Consider the following 22,355-nt stretch of genomic DNA (forward strand, 5'->3'; position numbering starts at 1 on the left):
GATATGGGCTAGCACAGATCAGGAGCACAGGCAGAGAACGGACAGGATCCTTCCAGGATGCCGGGGTGAAGGAAGGGAAGCAGGAAATCCGGAAATCACGGCTTGGCCCTCGTGATCCCTCAAATTTATACTGAGTGTGACGTATATGGGATGGAATACTTTGTTTGGTCAATTTTGGCATCTATCTTGTCTGTTCCTCCCCAAAGGAGGGCTCAGGTGGGACCTCTTTATCCTCTTGGATGGTAAAATGTTTTCCTCAGAGCTGAGCAGTGTCCTTGGCTTTGCATACCAGTCTCTAGCAGTAACTATAAACATCAAGTGTTATCAATCCTAGAAGCACACACTGAGAAACTTGCTGTTAACTTCAGCAAGTGCAACTACTTAAAGAGACTCAGTTAAAAGCAAAAGTACAAAACAGAAAATCACCTTTATCCTGGCCCAAACCAGGCCTCAGGTTCTTCTGAGCTTCTGAGTTCTCTTCAGAACTCAGACTTCTGTTCAGAGCCAGACTGGTGCCAGGATGTCCCAGGTGAGCTGAATGGTGAAATGGACTGACAGCGAGACCTCCACTGATAGGAAGTGTGTTCTTCCTAGTAGTCAAACCAGCTGCAAGGAGCAGAGAGTTACTAACACTTGGGACTGCTCAGCAAGAGAGCTTCAAAGCAATCTGTGAATGGAGTTTGTTCTGGAACTCTGGGACAACTTCATGTACCTTGGATTTAGCCTCTTCCAATTCCTTTTCCAAGCCCAGGTTGGCTTCCTCCAGGTTCCTGCAGCGCCTCGTAGCAACTTCCAGTGAAGCTTCTGCCACAGAGAGCTTTTTAAGAGCTTCACCAAGCTCCTGCTGCAGCTCTCTGACATTGCCCTGATGAAATGGTTAGATGAGCATGAAAAAAGTTACAAGAACATGAATTCTTTCCTTAATTTAACCTTTTTTGATTTTACAGTTAGACCTGTCCTGGGACTCAATCCCAAAGGTAGGAAAATTTTGCCTGCCACCAGCAGTCAAAAGCTGAGCACCTCTGAATTATCACCAGCTGCTTGTGAGGATTTCTGTTTTCTAATACCTAAGAAAGGCTCAAGTATTATTCCTCTTGAACACTACACCAGCATACCTGAATCATGTATTTTTTTAACAAAACTCAAATCAATATGTTGCAATGCATGAGCCACAGTTTGACTGCAGATATTACTCTGGTGACTAAAGGCAAGACTTAGTATTAGATGGTTCTTGGGTCTGCTTCTCCATTCTACAAACAGAATTAAATGAATACTTGTATCTGAAAACTCTTCTGACAAACACCTGAAGCTTATGTTGAAACACATCTCTGTCTGTGTTCTTACCACGTTCATTTCAGAGTAACAACTGCCTCCCTGCTGACACATTTGCTTTCATAAACCTGGACAGGTCCTCCATTCATCCAGCCACCCACCCAATTACCATCTCCCAAAGGAACCTGGTATTTTGGTACTAGGAATACAAAGTGATTCACAGGGAAAAACCATTGACAGTACTCCTGGAGTTCTTCCTCCTCTTCCCTCTTAAAAAAAACTGAAAAATGAAGAATAAGGTGGTTATCTGACACAAGCATGTATTCACCTCACTCAAACACTCTGGGGTTGAGAGGAAGAAAGAAATGTCAGTTTAACTGACATTCTAGCCAGTCTCCTGAACAGTTAATTAGCCTTAACACAGACACAAAGAACAAATTTAAATATTGCTACACATCACAAAATATACAACAGAAAGCTTCGGTCAGTGGCTGAAATAGACCTTTTGAGCAACAGGCAGGTCCCTCAGAAGGGGGCCCAAAACACAAGCAGAAATTTACACCAAAGAAGTTGCCTTCAACACTGCAAACAATGTATACTTTACCTCTCTTTTTACTTCGTCAGCCTCATAGTTAAAGACTTGTTCTCTTAAATCAGTGCAATTGGCCTTTAATTCCTTGTTCATCTCTTCCAGTGTGTACACTTGCTTCTCAGCAACAGCTCGGAGTTTGTGGAAAATGTCATTAAACCATTCCTGGGAAACAGTCACTGCACTTCCTTGCATGAGCTGCTGCTCCTGCACATCTTCCAGCAGCTGATGGAATAAATGGCTTTCACTCTGGAGCTGGGCTAATGCCTTCTGCATGGACAGAGTCATAGCATAGAACCACAGAAGCATTAAGGCTGGAAAAGACCTCTGGATCCTCCAGTCCAACTGGGAAACCAACACTACCATGCCCACTAAACCATGTCCCAGAAGTGGAAATAATGTGCTCCACTCTCCCCTGAGGTGTTACACAGCACTCCAGACCCCTCTGCCCAGCCCTGCCCCAGATGCCCAACACCAACAGGATGCCTGCCCTATTCCCCTCATGAATGCCATCAGAAAAAATCTTTTTCAAATACTTCCGGACATGGCCAAACACACACGTTTTGCAGAGGCAGGGAAAGCTTCAAAGGTCACCAAATTTCAAGGTTTCTTGCATGACCTTTCTCTCACAAAGAGGAAGACCAGGCACGTTTAATCACACACATCAGCCTGTTACAGACAAATCTCCCTCTTCCCTTCAATATGAATTTTGCATGGGAAAAAATGCATTTCACTGCATTGTTTGTCTGCACAGCACAGCAGCAACAACACTGCTCAGTTGGAAACAAAGCAGCAGAACAGCAAATATCCAGCATCTGGCAAGGATTTTTCCTCATCCTAAGAGGACTGTATCCAACTTCAGACAGTAACACAACCTTCCTCTGCAGGACTCTGCCATCACCATTAGTCATTTTCTGGTTACTTTTCTTTACCTTACTGTATAATGCAATTTATTCTCTAATGCCTCTTACCAGTCCAGACTCTAATTCAAAATATTTGGCTTCACATACCTGCACCTCAGAGTTTTCAGTGGCTTCCTTCAGGCCTGTTTTAGTAGATCCTGAGTGCTCACCTACAGGGAAAACCACAGTATTCTTCCAAGGATTTTTCCAGCCATGGAGAGCAGATTTATAGCTCAGTAGTATGAGCAGTTTGACTTTTTCTCCTTTCTTCTTGTACAGGGTGGATGATGACTGCACCATGGAGATTGGTGGTAGTACCCCTTTTTCCCAACAACTCACAAGGAGCTTGTGAAATTGAGCATCGGGAGCTTGGCCTCCATGCTCCCAGACTTCAGGTGGGATTCCACCAACCCCAGCTACCTTGCCAGTTTTCAGCTGCTGTACGAGTCTCTCCCGAAGTAGGGCTGTGTCCAATTGGGTTTCACCAGTTGTTGTGTAATGTGCTGAACTGCTGAGCCTTGGATGACACGGCTGGCGCTGAAGAGAGTCTGAAAATGTTCAGACCATGGGGTCAGGATGGAGGTTTTATCTGTGAGAAGCGTTTGGCATCTGCACTGAGTAGGGGCTTTGGACCTGGTGTCCTGTAGGCTCATACCCTGCACAGTTCAGTCTTTTCTGCCAGGCTGATCCACCACTTGTTGTGGCTGTCTCCAAGTTTCTGTTGGAGCTCACTGCATTCAGAGGAAAGGCTGCTTTTCTGACGTGGCAAGATGGCTTAGCAAGGTGTGCTTGGTGAGCGGTTCTCTTCTTTGTCAACAAACCTTGGATCTCTTGAGTGTTTTCATCAAAGCAATCTTTGTTTTTCTTTGAGGAGAACCCTGGGGATTCTTCAGAGGACTGCAGGATGCTCATGTTAATGTGCTGCCAAAGCGCTTCAGGAGAGGGATCTATGGGATGATCGAAAAGTCCAGCTTGAAGGTTTACCTGGAAGCTGTTTCTCAGTATACCTTTTTGAAGATGGTTCACTTTGAGCTTCCTCCCTGGGATTGCCACCCCTCTTAGGTTTGGGCTTCAAGCAGAGGGTAAGTTTGCATGGCACAAGGCAGTGGTCTGTAGGACATTCTGCACCAGGCATCGCTCGGCTAGGACAGACATCGCCAACATTTCTCTGGCACACTAAGACACAGTCAGTGAGGTGCCAGTGCTTGGATCCAGGATGCTTCCAGGTTGTCTTCAGGCTGTCTTGCTGTTGGAATAGAGCGTTGGTGATGGTGAGCTGCTGCTCAGCACATAACTCCAGCAGGAGATGTCCATTGTCATTACAGTTTCCAACACCATGCTTGCCCATTACTCCTTTCCAGGCTTCATAGTTCTTTCCTGCTGCGGTGTTGAAGTCGCCAATTATTATGATCTTATTATGATTATGATCTTAGCATCTGCAGGAACTTTTTGGGTGAGGCAGTGCAGGTGGGTGTAGAATTTGACTTTTTCTGCATGGTCAGCTTGGAGGGTTGGTGCATAAATGCTGAGGAGAACAACATGGTGCTTGTTGTGGAGTGGGAGGCGTAAGGAAATAATGAGATCCCAATGACCGGTCAGCAAATTTTCAAGTTTGAGGGCCTGGAATACCCATGAATAAAAGCATAATCCTCAGCTGTCAGCCCAGCAGTGTCTTCATGGGAAACACCAGCGCTGTAATAAAGGAGAACTTTGATCAAACTAAGATTCCCACCAGCAGCAGCAATCATGAGTGGGGTTCTGAAAGACTCAAAACTTCCTATGAAATGGATCATTTTACACAGATACTGTCATTAGCTTCATTCCTGCTTGCTCTCAGGAAAAGTATTTTCCCCTTTACTTTATAATGAACAAAGGAAAAGCAGGCTCCATTAAAAGCAACAATAACATAGGAGAGGGAGTCCAAACAACTGCGTGGTCACACAAAGCTGCCACATATACAACACTTCAGTGCACATGAGGCTGCTGTGCCTCTCAGCAATCCAACAGAAAGAATACTAAAGGGACCCATGTGGATAAATCCCAAAGCCCCCCAAAGCCCTGAACCTCTGATCACTTTCAAGCAAGTACAAGCAACAGCAAAATCCTGGGGAGAAGAGAGCCCCAGGATGTCAAATAAGGCACAGGTAGAAGAAAAAAAAGCAGGAAAACTACTGCCCAGACCAAAAGATGACCCAAAACCAGGACCAATCCTAAGCAAAGCAGTAGGAGTTGAGGTGTTAGAACTTTCCCTTCTCTCTGGAGCCTTTACAATGCCAAGAAAGTCCAGAGAACACTTCACAACTTGTGCAAAGGAATAGAGAGAAGAAAAGCATCTTGTTTTCCATTTGACATGAGGGGTTTTGGAGAGCCTATATCTTAGCAGTCAAACCACCTGCAAGGAGCAGCAAGAGTTAGCGACACTTGGGACTGCTCAGCACGAGAGCTTCAAAGCAATCTGTGCATGCTGTGTGCTTACACAGCTTCTTCCAAAAGGCAGAGAACACCTGCACAACAACTCGGAGCTATACACCCTTTCCCATGGGAAGTTCAAACCATGCTCCTCAAATGGAAGCAAAAAAAGATACCCACTTTTTTCCTTCATAGAATCAAATTCTGTTCTCTGAAGGGCCCATCCTTATTCAAGCAGTACAGCACATAAAATTCATTGGGGGGGAGGGGGGGGCATTTTGCCATTCATTGAATAAAAGGACGAGATTATTAAAGATGGGCAAAAAGGCTCACTGTTAAGGTACAATTAATTAAGAAAAACATTAATTCCACCATCAGTGGTGTTACTCTTGAAATGCTCAAAAGAAATTAAAGACAGAGGGAGGTTTAAAGAAACCTTCCTCACAAATATGCCATCTCAAGTTTACGGATTATAATGCTGACCAGATGTAGAAGAGGAAGTTTTGGAGGAAAACACATGAGAAAAAAGTAATTTCTTAAAACACCCCAAGGGCATGTACCTACCTTTCCAGTTCGTTTTGTAGGCATCTTCTCTTTTTCACTTCCTCCAGATACAGCTGTTTATATTTTTGTATTTGAACAATGCTCTCTCTCAGGGTGCACGTCTTACTTCCAATTCCTGTTCAAGGTCTCCAATTCTGCAGAGCAGCAGTTTTCTCTCTGCATCATGGTTATGGGCTCTGCTCTGTTCCAGTCTGTCTTGGGAAGATGCCTGCTCCTGAAGCAGGTAACACACTTTTACCCACCACAAAGAAAAGGGAACTCTCCCACCCCTCAGCTGGACCTGCCCAGTGGCAAGGGCACAGATTTACTCCCTGAGCCAGCTGTGCCTCCTCACTCCCCTCAGCAACCAAGGCAGAACCCCTGAGCTACCATGGGCAAGAATTCTTGACTTTCTTCATTCAGAAAGAATCCCTCCCTCTCAGCACTGTTACTCATCAAAGCTGCTAATGAAGGAACACTGTCTCTGTAGGACAGGGCAGAGAGGAAAGGGTTCCTCAAAGAAGGAATCCCCCACCCTGCCACTTTGGTGTCTTCTGTTCTCAGAACTGATGGGTGATATTTCTCACCTCTCTATGCAGCTGCTGCTTGGTCTTCTCCAGTTGTTCCTGGTTCCTCCCCAGGATGGACATCTCTGCTCACTGAGCCTGATTTTGGTTTTCTCCCTGCCTGCCTCCAGCTTCCAAAAAAGTTCATCAAGCTGTAGAGAGAGAAAAAAAAAAATACAAATGAAAAGGAATTCAGCGGGATCTAAAAGAAGGCAATCTGTGAAAAATTGGTAAAGCGCTGGCCACCAGGACTGTATTTGTCATCTGCTAACTCAGTATTAAAATCAAAGTGAAATGAGGGGCTTCCTTTTGAAAAAGAACAGCTGTCACACCACCTGAACTTTCTCCTGCTCAAGTCATGCCTAAGATGGGCATTGAGGGTGACCTTGGGCAAAGCCAGCTTCATACAGTTCTTCTGAGTGATGGTGGCATTCCATATGGTGGCCTGGGCTGGGTCTCACTGCTCTCAGCCCTGACCCTCACCCATGGACACCATGTCCTGGCAGGAATGCAGATCTGCCTGTCCCCAGGGGCTGCCCTGGAGATCTGCACTCTTGGCTCATCCCCATGGCTCTCTGCTAACAGAGCTCTGCTGCTCTTCTTGGGGAGGGTGTGTGGGACTGCTCCTGTCCCTGGAGCTCATGGACCCTGACAGCCTTGTGGGGACTCTTCCCGTCTCCCTGCCTCTACACAATAGCAGCCCTTGAGGTGCCCTTGCAGAGACTGCTTTGCACATCACCTTTTCATCTTTACCCATCAGGATAACTGCTTTGCTATTGGGTAGAGTCATCTACTGCTGCAGCAGTGGAATGAGCACTGTGGAAAGCCAAATCCATTCCAAAATACAGCCCAGAAAAAACAAACAAACAGATGAACAACATGAAAAGAAGACTTGGGAAAGAGTAATACAGGTTCCAGGATCAAAAAACACCACCACAAAAAACCTCACACAAATGAGAGCTCACCTTTGTATTTATTTTACCAAATTCATTGACCACTTCAGAATAGCTATCCTGCATTTCTTTCTTCAAGTCACACAGGGACATCTGCTCCTCATTTTCCTTTATCATCTGTGTAATTCTTAGAAATCCATCCAACCTACACAGCAAATTTGACAAGAAAACAATGAAGGAAAGGAACAACCTGCCTTTTTCACAAACTCTTGTGTAAACATCACAGATGGGACTTGCTTCATCTTTGACGTGCCTGACGCAACAGAAATTACTGAGAGAAAAATACAGCATTCCTATGCCACGCCTGGAGGGTCCAAATTTCACCTGAGTAAGAATTCAGACTTCCCTCCCAGGAGACCTCTAGGGAAACCTCCATTTGCAGTTCCTTTGGCAGCTCTTGAAAGCTCTCCTCTCATGTACAGCACTGTCTTGCTAGCACTAAGATGAGGATGGAATTTCCTCACAGACACCTCTGTACACTCAGTTTTACACTGAAGTTTAATACAGCTTGACTGGTGCTCAGGGATATGAACAAGCCCTACCTCTCAGACTCTTTCTCCACTTCCTTGTTTGTTTCCAGCTCTCTGTCCAGATGCACTCTGACAGGGCAGTTCAACTCTTTAAGCTTCTTCTCTTTCTTTCTGTCACTCTCACACTTTCAAAACAGAAAAGACAGATGACACATAGGGCACAGAACAGTATCTACAGGCAGGACCTGCACCTCACCTTCTCCCCACAGCAGCTCCATCTGTCAGCCAGCTTCCACAAAAAGACAAGGGACACAATTCCTGAGAATATTTCATCAGATTTCCCACCCAACAGGCCAGTATCTAACAATGGAAACAGATGCCCCCACTGAAGCAAAGGCAAAGAGGTGATTTTGATTCACATCTTCTTCTCCCTCTTGCTGTTCTCTCAGCCAAACCAGCCAAGAGCTGGCAGCTGCTCTGAATTTGTACTTATATTTTTCCTCTGCAGAAAAGGAGAAAATGGAACAACTGCTCCTTGGAAACTGGCATCTGTTCCTTGTTTCCCAGGCACTAGTTCATTTGCCCCCCATTCCTTCAGTATGTTTTTCTGCAAGGTTTTTAGGCTCCCACTACCCTCAAAACATGCAGCAGCTCCTCCAGACACTGAACTGGAAGCATGAAACATTTTACCGGGCCCAGAAACACAGGGGTCAGAAAATGACCAGAAGAAATCCAGGAAAAAATGGGCAACTGCATCCTTACTTGACGTGGTCAGCTGATAGCAAACCACACCAGCAACTCTGCCTGATACAACCACGCCAAAATTTTGACACAGGGACCCAGACAGCTTTTATCTGCTTCCTGGAGGATCCCTAAATCACAAGGGAGTCTGGGCCTGAAGAGCAGGAATAACAGAAACAGCTGAATAGAGAAGTACTCAACAAAATGTGAATGAGGTTGTGCTGGGTATTGGCCGGTCCTCTGGAGGATTTCCTGAGCTCACCTGTTTCAAGAGTTCATTCTTTCTCCTTCCAAGTGGAGAACCATGGTCTTCAGGGTGCAATCCTGGCTTCAGCCTCTCTGTCCTCATGCTGTGCAATTCCTTTGATGGCACAGACAGCACAACCTGCTTTTGCAGCTGTGAAAGCAACAGTGGCAAAAGGAAAAACTAAGGTGACCAGCGAGATAACACCATAAAGGAAAGCAGAAACTTACATGGAAACAGGCCTAAACTCTCCTCTCCCCATCCAAGATTTCCAGCTAAGGCTAAGGCAGTGTGCCTCAGGAACCAAACTGCAGCACCTGGGGCTCGCAGAAAGAATGAACACTCTAGAAGTGAGAAGAGGAGCTCACAACTTGGCAACGTAAGAAGGCACACACACAAAAGAACCCAAAAACTTTCTTACAGACATCCTCTGGAGTTCATAATGATAGCAGAGAAAAATCCCTTTAGCACCCACCACAGAGCATACCCTCACTGCTTCTCTAGCAGCTCTACATCTCCTGAGAGCAAGAAAACCTTTTCAGATCAGCACTGCTATTTATGCTGCTACACAAAGGGACCAAGATTTGCCTAGCAGATCCAGCACCAAAGTGGAACAGAACCTGCTGATTCAGCCCAAGTATCTAGAACACAAGTTTACTGGATGCTTTTGTAGCACTCTGTAAGAAAAAGTAAAGTAGAAAACACAAAAGCCTCTCATGTACCTGCTGCTGGTGCTGCTCCTCTGCAGCTGCCTGTGCTGCTCTTAAGCTGGTTATCAAGTCTTGCAGGTGCTGACAAGCCTACAAAAGCAGTAAAAGAAGCAAGAAGACACACTTTGACTTTCCAGACTGAAAGTTCCAGACTCCTCGTTATCAAAAATGAATACTACATCCACCTCTTCACCTCTTTATTCCTATTATACCCAGCACCAATGATCAAAATGGCCATAGTTTGAGGGCACTGTAAAACTGGTTGCAGTCATCTCCTCTGCTCTTTTCTTCAAGGAGAGGGAGAACACCATGGGGGACACAAAGAAACTTCAGTGAAAACCATCAGGAGGAGTTTTTCCCACCCAAAGGACATCTGAAAACCATGCCCTGTGAACCAAAGGGGAAGGGCCAGCAGCCTGTATTCAGGAGAAAGCGGGAACTGAGCTCCCCTCAGCTCTCCAGGAAAACCTCATCTTAGCATTTCCCCACAGCAATCGGTAAGGAGGCTCAGGAGCTCACAACAAGGCAAGCTGAAGACCAGCTTACCAAGGCAGAGGCTTGCAGAACTCTCTGAAGGGCTTCAATCCTACTGCTTTGCTGCTGGACTGTGCCTTCCAGTCTGGCATTTCCATGGAAATGCTTAAAAAGAAATACAGGTCTTATTAGAGAAATCCACCAGAGCAGCAATTCTTAAAGAGCAGCAGGGGAAAAACAAACAAAAGCATCTTCAAAATACTTTTAACTTGCTGTGATGCAACAAGGCTGTGCTGTGGTTTTCACATAACCCCAGACAGTGACAGACACCTTGGTTCTCTGCGTCAGTCTCTTACCACTGCACACATTCTTCCAGCTGTTTGACTGTAGCCCTGGTCTCAGAAGGTGATAACAGGAAGTCTTTAGGTTTTTGGGACTTCTCTCTTAGTTCTCTTTCCCTATCCTTGTCAGAACTCATGCAGTGATAAATCTGATGCTCATATTTAATCTTCTTCTCTTCCACTTCCCGACACTGAGAAAACACAGCAAGAATCCACATCAGTTGGGACAGCTTTTATAGAGAAAAAACAATTGCTGCTGAAGAACTCCGGTGCCTGCCCATGTCTGCACATAGCCACTACCCAAAAAACTCATCAGTTCAAATACATTCAAACTTTCACTTCTACTAGCAAATGAACACAAACCCCTGTTAGTTTGTCATCCTCTAGACTGGGTTCTACCATCCCTCCACTAATCCCCTACAGCAAGCACCAACACTCACCCTCCAACCGTTTAAGGGACTCATGGCACTCTCTCTAACCACTGGTTTCCTGCCCCATTGAATACTGAAATAAAACTTGATCCCTCTCCTAAAGTGACTTCAGTCACTTTATCTCCTCTCAAAAGTAGATAAGGATGATTTCTGTTTCAGAATATATATCTATTTATGGAGAATAAGGTACAAAACCATTTGGAACATGATTTAGTGGTGGTCTTGGCAGGGCTGGCTTAACACCTGGACTTGATGCTAAAGGTCTTTTCCAACCAAAAAGGTTCTGTCATCCTCTGTTACCAAAAGGGGGGGTGAGAGGAACACAGTGAGCATAAAGAAGCCCAAATGCAGCAGTCCCGTATTTCTACTGCCCTTCAGAAATCAGACAAACTGCTGGGCCAAACCACATGCCATGAGCAACGGACACGTCAGTCTCTTTTGCAGAGCACCTTGCCACATACAAACCTCGGACCAAGTACGGACATAGTGTCCTTCATGTCACAGACATGGACACCACGTTTATCGAACAGTGCGACTCCTCCACACATCATCCCATCTCTGGGGGGTGCTGGAGTTGGTTCTGGAACTCTGGGACAACTTCATGTACCTTGGATTTAGCCTCTTCCAATTCCTTTTCCAAGCCCAGGTTGGCTTCCTCCAGGTTCCTGCAGTGCCTCGTAGCAACTTCCAGTGAAGCTTCTGCCACAGAGAGCTTTTTAAGAGCTTCACCAAGCTCCTGCTGCAGCTCTCTGACATTGCCCTGATGAAATGGTTTGATGAGCACAAGAAAGGTTGAAAGAACATGAACTATGCCTTTACGTTAACTTATATGATTATACACTTAGACCTGTCCTGGGACTCAATCCCAAAGGTAGGAAAATTTTGCCTGCCACCAGCAGTCAAAAGCTGAGCATCTCTGAATTATCACCAGCTGCTTGTGAGGATTTCTGTTTTCTAATATCTAAGAAAGGCTCAAGTATTATTTCCTCTTGAACACTACACCAGCATACTCCGAATCAGTATTTTTTTAACAAAACTCAAAGCAATCTCTTGTGATGCAAGAGCCACAGTTTGACTGCAGGTATTACTCTGGCGACTGCCCATGTCTTCACATACCCACTACCCAAAAAACTGTCAACATTTCAAATACATTCAGATCTTCAGGTCTACTAGTAAACAACCACAAAACACATTACTTTTCCACCCTCTAGACTGGTCTCTCCCATCCCTCCCCTGATCCCTTACAGCATGGTTCCAAGCACCAACACTCACCCTCCAACTCTTTAAGGGACTCATGGCACTCTTTGCATCTATTGGTTCCCTCATTCATTGAAAATATGAAATAAAAATTCATCCCCCTCCTGAAGCGACTTCACTGCCCCTCTGGTAAGGAGATGAAGATGATTTCTATTTAAGAACTCTGAGGCCTCTCTACTTTCATTTTTGCAAGAGCACAGCAAGAGCTACTCAAAAACCAGCTTGTAAGAAGCCCTTGCAAGAAGGCTGCTTCAGGATGGAAATGGCAGCAGAGCCAAACAAGAGGGAAGAAAAATAAATAAAGAGAATATATGTATCTATGCAGAATAAGGTACGAAACCACTCAGAACTGGAAACTTGCTGGTGAATGGATTAAATCCATTTGGTCTTTGTTCACCAGTGGTGTCCCCCAGGGCTAAGTGTTGGGGCCCCGTCTCTTCAATATCTTTACCAATGATCGGGATGGGGGCAGGGGGTGCACCCTCAGCAGACTTGCAGATGACACCAAGTTGGGTGGGAGTGTTGATCTGCTTGAGGGTAGGAAGGCCCTGCAGAGGAACCTGGACAGGCTGGATCCACGGGCCAAGGTCAACTCTAAGAGGTTCAACAAGGCCAAGGTCCAGGAAAAATATTTTCACCTAAAGGGTTGTCAGGCACTGGAAGCGGCTGCCCAGGGAAGGGGTTGAGTCACCAGCACTCAAGGTACTCCACATCCCTGAAGATGTGGAGATGTGGTGCTGAGGGCCATGATGCAGTGGTGGTCTTGGCAGTGCTGGCTTAACACCTGGACTTGATGCTAAAGGTCTTTTCCAACCAAAAAGGTTCTGTCATCCTCTGTTACCAAAAGGGGGGGTGAGAGGAACACAGTGAGCATAAAGAAGCCCAAATGCAGCAGTCCCGTATTTCTACTGCCCTTCAGAAATCAGACAAACTGCTGGGCCAAACCACATGCCATGAGCAACGGACACGTCAGTCTCTTTTGCAGAGCACCTTGCCACATACAAACCTCGGACCAAGTACGGACATAGTGTCCTTCATGTCACAGACATGGACACCACGTTTATCGAACAGTGCGACTCCTCCACACATCATCCCATCTCTGGGGGGTGCTGGAGTTGGTTCTGGAACTCTGGGACAACTTCATGTACCTTGGATTTAGCCTCTTCCAATTCCTTTTCCAAGCCCAGGTTGGCTTCCTCCAGGTTCCTGCAGTGCCTCGTAGCAACTTCCAGTGAAGCTTCTGCCACAGAGAGCTTTTTAAGAGCTTCACCAAGCTCCTGCTGCAGCTCTCTGACATTGCCCTGATGAAATGGTTAGATGAGCACAAGAAAGGTTGAAAGAACATGAACTATGCCTTTACGTTAACTTATATGATTATACACTTAGACCTGTCCTGGGACTCAATCCCAAAGGTAGGAAAATTTTGCCTGCCACCAGCAGTCAAAAGCTGAGCATCTCTGAATTATCACCAGCTGCTTGTGAGGATTTCTGTTTTCTAATATCTAAGAAAGGCTCAAGTATTATTCCTCTTGAACACTACACCAGCATACTCCGAATCAGTATTTTTTTAACAAAACTCAAAGCAATCTCTTGTGATGCAAGAGCCACAGTTTGACTGCAGGTATTACTCTGGCGACTGCCCATGTCTTCACATACCCACTACCCAAAAAACTGTCAACATTTCAAATACATTCAGATCTTCAGGTCTACTAGTAAACAACCACAAAACACATTACTTTTCCACCCTCTAGACTGGTCTCTCCCATCCCTCCCCTGATCCCTTACAGCATGGTTCCAAGCACCAACACTCACCCTCCAACTCTTTAAGGGACTCATGGCACTCTTTGCATCTATTGGTTCCCTCATTCATTGAAAATATGAAATAAAAATTCATCCCCCTCCTGAAGCGACTTCACTGCCCCTCTGGTAAGGAGATGAAGATGATTTCTATTTAAGAACTCTGAGGCCTCTCTACTTTCATTTTTGCAAGAGCACAGCAAGAGCTACTCAAAAACCAGCTTGTAAGAAGCCCTTGCAAGAAGGCTGCTTCAGGATGGAAATGGCAGCAGAGCCAAACAAGAGGGAAGAAAAATAAATAAAGAGAATATATGTATCTATGCAGAATAAGGTACGAAACCACTCAGAACTGGAAACTTGCTGGTGAATGGATTAAATCCATTTGGTCTTTGTTCACCAGTGGTGTCCCCCAGGGCTAAGTGTTGGGGCCCCGTCTCTTCAATATCTTTACCAATGATCGGGATGGGGGCAGGGGGTGCACCCTCAGCAGACTTGCAGATGACACCAAGTTGGGTGGGAGTGTTGATCTGCTTGAGGGTAGGAAGGCCCTGCAGAGGAACCTGGACAGGCTGGATCCACGGGCCAAGGTCAACTCTAAGAGGTTCAACAAGGCCAAGGTCCAGGAAAAATATTTTCACCTAAAGGGTTGTCAGGCACTGGAAGCGGCTGCCCAGGGAAGGGGTTGAGTCACCAGCACTCAAGGTACTCCACATCCCTGAAGATGTGGAGATGTGGTGCTGAGGGCCATGATGCAGTGGTGGTCTTGGCAGTGCTGGCTTAACACCTGGACTTGATGCTAAAGGTCTTTTCCAACCAAAAAGGTTCTGTCATCCTCTGTTACCAAAAGGGGGGGTGAGAGGAACACAGTGAGCATAAAGAAGCCCAAATGCAGCAGTCCCGTATTTCTACTGCCCTTCAGAAATCAGACAAACTGCTGGGCCAAACCACATGCCATGAGCAACGGACACGTCAGTCTCTTTTGCAGAGCACCTTGCCACATACAAACCTCGGACCAAGTACGGACATAGTGTCCTTCATGTCACAGACATGGACACCACGTTTATCGAACAGTGCGACTCCTCCACACATCATCCCATCTCTGGGGGGTGCTGGAGTTGGTTCTGGAACTCTGGGACAACTTCATGTACCTTGGATTTAGCCTCTTCCAATTCCTTTTCCAAGCCCAGGTTGGCTTCCTCCAGGTTCCTGCAGTGCCTCGTAGCAACTTCCAGTGAAGCTTCTGCCACAGAGAGCTTTTTAAGAGCTTCACCAAGCTCCTGCTGCAGCTCTCTGACATTGCCCTGATGAAATGGTTAGATGAGCACAAGAAAGGTTGAAAGAACATGAACTATGCCTTTACGTTAACTTATATGATTATACACTTAGACCTGTCCTGGGACTCAATCCCAAAGGTAGGAAAATTTTGCCTGCCACCAGCAGTCAAAAGCTGAGCACCTCTAAATTATCTCCCTGCTGCTTCATGAAAAATGACGAATAATGTGGTTATCTGACTATGCAGTTATTCACCTCACTCAAACACTCTGGGGTTTAGAGGAACAAAGAAATGCAATTTTAAAGCACTGTTCACATCACCGAGGCAGACAAACAGCACACCAATGTCTAATTACTCAACAGCACTAGTTCCTGTTTTTCAGAATGTAAAGTTTAATAAAACCGGTATGGCAACTTTTAAACTTTTGCTCTGCCTGGGACTGGTAGAATTTGCAGAACGACAGTTTAACTGACATTCTAGCCAGTCTCCTGAACAGTTAATTAGCCTTAACACAGACACAAAGAACAAATTTAAATATTGCTACACATCACAAAATATACAACAGAAAGCTTCGGTCAGTGGCTGAAATAGACCTTTTGAGCAACAGGCAGGTCCCTCAGAAGGGGGCCCAAAACACAAGCAGAAATTTACACCAAAGAAGTTGCCTTCAACACTGCAAACAATGTATACTTTACCTCTCTTTTTACTTCGTCAGCCTCATAGTTAAAGACTTGTTCTCTTAAATCAGTGCAATTGGCCTTTAATTCCTTGTTCATCTCTTCCAGTGTGTACACTTGCTTCTCAGCAACAGCTCGGAGTTTGTGGAAAATGTCATTAAACCATTCCTGGGAAACAGTCACTGCACTTCCTTGCATGAGCTGCTGCTCCTGCACATCTTCCAGCAGCTGATGGAATAAATGGCTTTCACTCTGGAGCTGGGCTAATGCCTTCTGCATGGACAGAGTCATAGCATAGAACCACAGAAGCATTAAGGCTGGAAAAGACCTCTGGATCCTCCAGTCCAACTGGGAAACCAACACTACCATGCCCACTAAACCATGTCCCAGAAGTGGAAATAATGTGCTCCACTCTCCCCTGAGGTGTTACACAGCACTCCAGACCCCTCTGCCCAGCCCTGCCCCAGATGCCCAACACCAACAGGATGCCTGCCCTATTCCCCTCATGAATGCCATCAGAAAAAATCTTTTTCAAATACTTCCGGACATGGCCAAACACACACGTTTTGCAGAGGCAGGGAAAGCTTCAAAGGTCACCAAATTTCAAGGTTTCTTGCATGACCTTTCTCTCACAAAGAGGAAGACCAGGCACGTTTAATCACACACATCAGCCTGTTACAGACAAATCTCCCTCTTCCCTTCAATATGAATTTTGCATGGGAAAAAATGCATTTCACTGCATTGTTTGTCTGCACAGCACAGCAGCAACAACACTGCTCAGTTGGAAACAAAGCAGCAGAACAGCAAATATCCAGCATCTGGCAAGGATTTTTCCTCATCCTAAGAGGACTGTATCCAACTTCAGACAGTAACACAACCTTCCTCTGCAGGACTCTGCCATCACCATTAGTCATTTTCTGGTTACTTTTCTTTACCTTACTGTATAATGCAATTTATTCTCTAATGCCTCTTACCAGTCCAGACTCTAATTCAAAATATTTGGCTTCACATACCTGCACCTCAGAGTTTTCAGTGGCTTCCTTTAGGCCTCTTTTTTTTGTTGGTGATGACACATGGAAAGTAGATCCTGAGTGCTCACCTACAGGGAAAACAACAGATTTTTACAACCAGCATGACTTAATGCTACTTATTTACTCCTAGAGTGCATCTTGATTAACGGTGAGAACAATCTTTACAGAAAACATCACATCCCCTCACATTTGAGAGCTGCTAGAGAGAAAATGATCAGAAAACGGATTTCATGTGTATCTGTGTTAAATCCTTTCTTTGGTGGTATTTTACTTTCTTATGTAAAAAAGAAAGTTTCTGAATATCACTATGGCCACAAATAATTCACTCCAGTGTCTTCAAGGTGCAGGATCTGTCTCTCAGATAAACTGTGTGCCATGCAGTAACGAGCAAGATGCTTCCAGCAATGCAAAGGGGGCCTCCTCCTGCTCTGAGGCCTGAACTGAGGAACAAAAGTGCTCCCCTCTCACCCAGCTGGCAGTGCTTTCCACACACACACGCACACATGAGTGGCACTGCAGACACCTTCTACATTTTGAAACCAGAGCAGCTGAGGCACTGAAACAGAAGGGCTCTTCCTCAGCTCCACTCAAAGCTTCCCCTGGCTTTATCCAAGAGCAAGCACAGTTTTTCAATCCAACAGCACCTGCCAGGAAGGGGAATGCTACTGGCACACCCAAGGCACTCCAGTCCTCCTTCTCCTCTCCATCTGCACATTTTGGTCAGATTGCTTCAGGGAGAACACAGCAACAAAAGCAAGAAGGGCCCTTGCTGCAAAGAGCACCATATGCAATCCAACTTCATATGCACCATATGCAACTCCAACACCACAACTTCAGGTCTCAGAGAAGGAACATAAAGGCACAAAAGCTGCTTTCCTACTCTGCCAAGTGGCCACCAGGATTTACAGGCCAGGATAAAATTTGCAACCTCAGAAGTCAACCACTATTTTAGTTCATTTACTCTATGTGGATCTATTTTCATAGAGGAAGTATCTGGATCTAGATCACTTATCTCACCAGGGTTTTCACTGCAAGTTGTGTTGGGCTCATCAGGGCTACCATTAAGTAAGTACTTTTTCATACATCCAGCAATGGCAGGTTTTAGCTCTACAGCAGCCTCTTTCTTCTCTTGTTTTCCATGTTGTTCAGGTGCTTTTTCCTGAAAGAGATGAAACAAAAAAGATGGGAAGAGCAGAAACAAGCATCTGCTTTGCCACCCACTGACAGCTTGAAGAACATTTTTTGTGCAAGATAAAAGGGAAACTTTGCTTTCTTTTACAAGGCCTTCTGTGTTTCCAGGCAAATCTTTAGCAGCATGCCTGAGGTCCTGAGTCTCAGCCCTGCTTCTGCACAGCCCCTGAGAAGCACTTCCCCACTTCAGCCCAGCTTCATTTCAGTACCACCAGTCCCGAACCCATCATTCCTTTCTTCTTTCCCCTTGCTTTGCTCCAAGAAAATCACTGGCTTCCTGCTCCAATCTGAAACAGCTCAAAAAGCAAACTCAAGGTCCAGCTGCCATGAGGCCCAATTCCTTCTCCTGAGCAGACTTCATCCCACCCCTACCTGAGCAGCTGCCTGCAGCAGAACAATGTCCAAGGGCCCCTGACAGACACGGGGCACAAGCAGGAAAGCAGGAAACCAGCAATGGTCAGGCCCAGGTCAGAAGCAAGTTCTCAGGTGCTTCTGGATCTTCCTCCTACCCTCCCCAGCACCACCATGGAAAACTTCCTGTCCCTCACACAAAGTACCTTAGAATCCCACAGAGCAGTCCAGAGAAAATCCTCAGCTTTCTCCACTTTTTCCATGGGTGGCAGGGAACCTACACACCAGGGAGGAAAGGAGACACTCAGTGTTTTTATTTCACTCTGCCACTATACTGTTTTAGGTTTGAGGCTTTTCTTTAGTAACTTTCGATTCTAGAACCATGGCTATCATCTAAAAGCACAAGGAATAAAAAAATCGATGTGAACAAAGGTGTTATTTATTTAATTTCAACTGGCAAATTTCCAGACGAATACACTGGAGAGGAGTCACTGGGGAATGTCTGGAAAAGGAGGTAGGGAAGGGATGAGCACGACAGAGGCAGGGCTTGGCCAGGGACAAAGGCTTAGCAGGGGATCAATAGCTTAATGTTAAGAATATGGCTTATTTGGTTCTGAAACTACAAAGTGCTGTGTCTTCAAAATTTAATTTTCTTGCTTACTATAGAAGAAAAAATATAAAACTCTACTTAGCAAGTCTACTTTTACAGATCAGTTTATCATGTAATCTTTCCCAGAGAGCTTACTGTTTTTCCTGCGCTGCTGGAAAGCCTTCATGTACCATGTCACCTTTGGCTTCTGCTGCTTCTGTAAAGAAAGATGTACTTCAGCGAAACTTTTTTTTTCAATAGAAACTAACTCAAAAGAACTGTTTACATCCCTAGATTTGATGCCTAAATTAGCCCCTGTAAGTACACTAACCAAAACACTCCTCAATTTCAGTATCATGCCAGAAAAATGCATCACTTCCATTTACATCAAGGCAAGAAAATTAAATCATGTTCAAACTAAACATGCTGGCATCTCCAACTGCCACATTCCTGCTCCTCACCCCTCCAGAACCCCACTGCAACACAACAGACGCTCCTGACATCACTGCACAAGTTGCTCACTCTTCAGCACACCAGTAAGAACAGCAGGCACCAGAGCTTGGAGCTGACAAAGAGAACACTGCCTGAGCATTCAAAAAAAAGGGAAAACATGCAGTGTGAGATGAAACACAAGCACGAAATGCCATCTCATAGAAAAGAACCTGTTTGAGTAACACAGCCATTGAGTGCTGGTGGGGGAACCTGATGGGGAGGAAAGGAACAGCAGCAGATGGGAGGATTTCAGGAGGTCCTCACAAAGAAATGCCCTGTTCCTCTATCTGTTTGGATCTAACCACCAAATTTACAGAAAACAATAATAATCTCACAGGACAAGAACAGAACAGACTATAAAAGTAACTGAGAAACTTTTAGGGTCTGCAAATCTGACCCAAGTGAACACCAAGAAATGAAACAACGTGGTTTTTATTTCGTTACCTGTTGCTCCTTTGTGCCAAATCACAACTCTACTGCACACTCTGCCGCACCTATGGTCTGTTAGGAAAAACTGACAGCAGAAGAAAGGCTGGCAGGCCAGAGACGGCTTCTATCACAGAATGGTACAGGTTGGAAAAGACCTCCAAGATCATCCAGTCCAACCTTTGACCAACACCATCATCTAACTACTAAACCACGTCCTTAAGGACCAGGTCAAAACGCCTTTTCAATGCCTCCAGGGATGGTGCCTCCACCACTGTCCTGGGCCATTCCAATGCCTGACAGCCCTCTCAGTGAAAAAATGTTTCCTAACACCCATCCGAAACCTCCCCTGGTGCAGCTCCCATCCATTTCCTCTGCTCCCATCCCAGTTCACTAAGGAGAAGAGGCTGTTTCCCTCCTCACTCCAACCTCCCTTGAGGTACTTGAAGAGAGCTCTAAGGTTCTAAGGAGAAAACAGTGCTGGCTGGAACTGCAGTTGCTTTCAATCCCAGTTACTTGCCTTCAAATAACTCCTTTTCAAAGGACAATTTCCCTGTAAATGCACCATACCTTGGGAGTGAAATCCAATTGTTCTGCAGAAGCTCTCCAACCACTACCAATCCCCTTTTTCTCAGATCTGCTTAAAAAGCAAAGCACAATGATGACACCTGTGCCTCTCAAATCACCCCTCAAGGAAGTGGTCGGTATTTGTAAAGTCTCACCTTTTTAAGCCTCCTTTGGAAAAGTCTTCTACTCCTGCTCAAACATTAAACAACATGGTGAAATCAGATTTGGCATACTAAAAATCAAACAGTACATATGAACAAGGTACTCACTGCACACATGAGTACACAGCAGAGGAAAAAGTTTTACTAGTTCACGTAGTATGATGTGTAATATTATGCTAGAGACAATACAAGCTGCTGCTCTACCCAGTTACAAACTATTCTGAAAAGGGAAAGAAAATCAAACAGCATAACCCAGAGCAAAAGCTTAACCTCACACTCAGCCTGTTACTGCAGCACAGCAAAGGGACTCTCATGATGCAGGACGTGCTTCATGGTGCCAGCCAGAGACTGCAGTAATAATGCCAAGAAATGTCCCCTGGACACTATCTGCTGATCATTTGCCACACAGTTCTGATAAAACACCCTTAAGAACCCAGAGAAAATAAAACCTTCACTGTAGGTTCTGAGAGGTAAAGCACAAGACTAAATTTCATTGTATAAAAATATTAATCTCCTAAGATTCTTTTAGGGTTATGTGACCTCGTAAGGACAGACTGGATTTTAAAACTCAGAGAAGGAACTAGGTGTTTGATCACAGGACAATTTCATGTCACCTGCATGAGCTGCTTCTGCCTTCTTTGGAGCTGCACTTTCTGACAGTTTCTCACTAATCCTAGGAGAGAGAGAGAGAGAGAGGAAAACAGAGCTGGTAAAAACAACCACTTCCTGGCAGGTAGCATTTAGCAGAAGAGTTAACAGCCATTTTTTCTTCATCCTGCACACGTTCTCATGAATTCAGGTACTCCTAGGTACTTCTGAAGGGCAAGACACACAGAACTTTCTGCAGGGCTGGTACACACTTCAGTGTTCCCTGCAGTCACCTTTATCCTCGAGATGCACATTCCAAGTTATTAACTCCTGCTTGGTACACTCTTTCAGCCTAGCTTTTAACAAAGCACACCTAACCACACCAGAGAAGGAACACCAAAATTATTCAAAAGCAACACTTATTACTGATCACTTCACTGAACCAAAAAGTTGAACATTTACCTGGGATACCCATAATTACAAGCATAATCAGCAGCTGTCAGCCCATAAGGACCTTTATGGGAAATGTCAGCACCGTGACGCAGGAGAACTCGGATCAGTTTCATCTTCCCAACAGAAGCAGCCATCATGAGTGGGGTTCTGAAAGATCCAGATGTGCTATGAAGTCATCATTCTACACAGACAGTCAGTATTTTCATTCCTGCTTGTTCCCCGCTTGCTCTCCCATTACTTGACAATGAACCAAAGAAAAAGCAGGTTCCATTAAAAGCAACAAGAACATGGGAGAGGGAGTCAACACAACTGCATGGTCACACCAAGCTGCCACATGTACAACACTTCAGTGCACATGAGGCTGCACATGAGGCATGATTGCCTCTCAGCAATCCCACCAAAAGAATACTCAAGGGACCCACGTGGATAAACCCCTTACCTTTGTTGCTGGTCTCGAGCATGCACATCAGCTCCCATTCTCAGGAGAAACTCAGCTGTCTCTACCTGACCTTCGGAGACAGCAAGACTGAGTGGGGTAAAGCCCTCCTGAAAGGACAGACAAATACACCAAGTTAATCATCGAAGTCAAAAATAGTCTTCAACAGAAATATTGCTGCCGCTTTCTGAAACAACCTCCTTTAGAAACAGAAACATTTACCTTATTCTTGGCATCAAGACTGGCATTATGATCAAGTAACAGCTCCACAACTTTAGGACTGCAAGACAGGACTGCCAGGTGGAGGGCAGTGTTGCCGACAACGTCTCTGAGGTTTGGGTCTGCACCACACTTTAGCAGAAAACCAGCACACGCTTGGTGCTGGAACTGCACTGCCTGAGAACACACAAAAAAAGGGAAG

At 45.3% G+C, this 22,355-nt stretch overlaps 2 protein-coding genes across 2 annotated transcripts; both read right to left on the reverse strand.

Moving 5' to 3' along the window:
• Window positions 1–643: 643 nt before the first annotated feature.
• Window positions 644–3,675, reverse strand: LOC115599335 (ankyrin repeat domain-containing protein 26-like). Its single transcript, XM_030462129.1, has 4 exons — window positions 3,585–3,675; window positions 2,872–2,933; window positions 1,877–2,131; window positions 644–865 (listed from the first exon to the last, which is right to left on the reverse strand). The coding sequence occupies exons 1-4, from the start codon at window positions 3,673–3,675 to the stop codon at window positions 644–646; spliced, it is 630 nt and encodes a 209-aa protein (XP_030317989.1).
• Window positions 3,676–4,243: 568 nt separating this feature from the next.
• Window positions 4,244–18,998, reverse strand: LOC115599336 (ankyrin repeat domain-containing protein 26-like). The gene is made up of 14 exons (XM_030462130.1): window positions 18,968–18,998; window positions 16,663–16,748; window positions 15,668–15,922; window positions 14,848–15,000; window positions 13,051–13,203; window positions 11,253–11,405; window positions 9,946–10,038; window positions 9,412–9,489; window positions 8,708–8,842; window positions 7,777–7,889; window positions 7,247–7,379; window positions 6,303–6,433; window positions 5,737–5,950; window positions 4,244–4,455 (listed from the first exon to the last, which is right to left on the reverse strand). The coding sequence occupies exons 1-13, from the start codon at window positions 18,996–18,998 to the stop codon at window positions 5,839–5,841; spliced, it is 1,626 nt and encodes a 541-aa protein (XP_030317990.1). The 3' UTR covers window positions 4,244–4,455; window positions 5,737–5,838.
• Between the last annotated feature and the right edge of the window lie 3,357 nt (window positions 18,999–22,355).

The sequence above is a fragment of the Calypte anna genome, chromosome 18, assembly GCF_003957555.1.
Source record: "Calypte anna isolate BGI_N300 chromosome 18, bCalAnn1_v1.p, whole genome shotgun sequence".
Classification (NCBI taxonomy): Eukaryota; Metazoa; Chordata; class Aves; order Apodiformes; family Trochilidae; genus Calypte; species Calypte anna.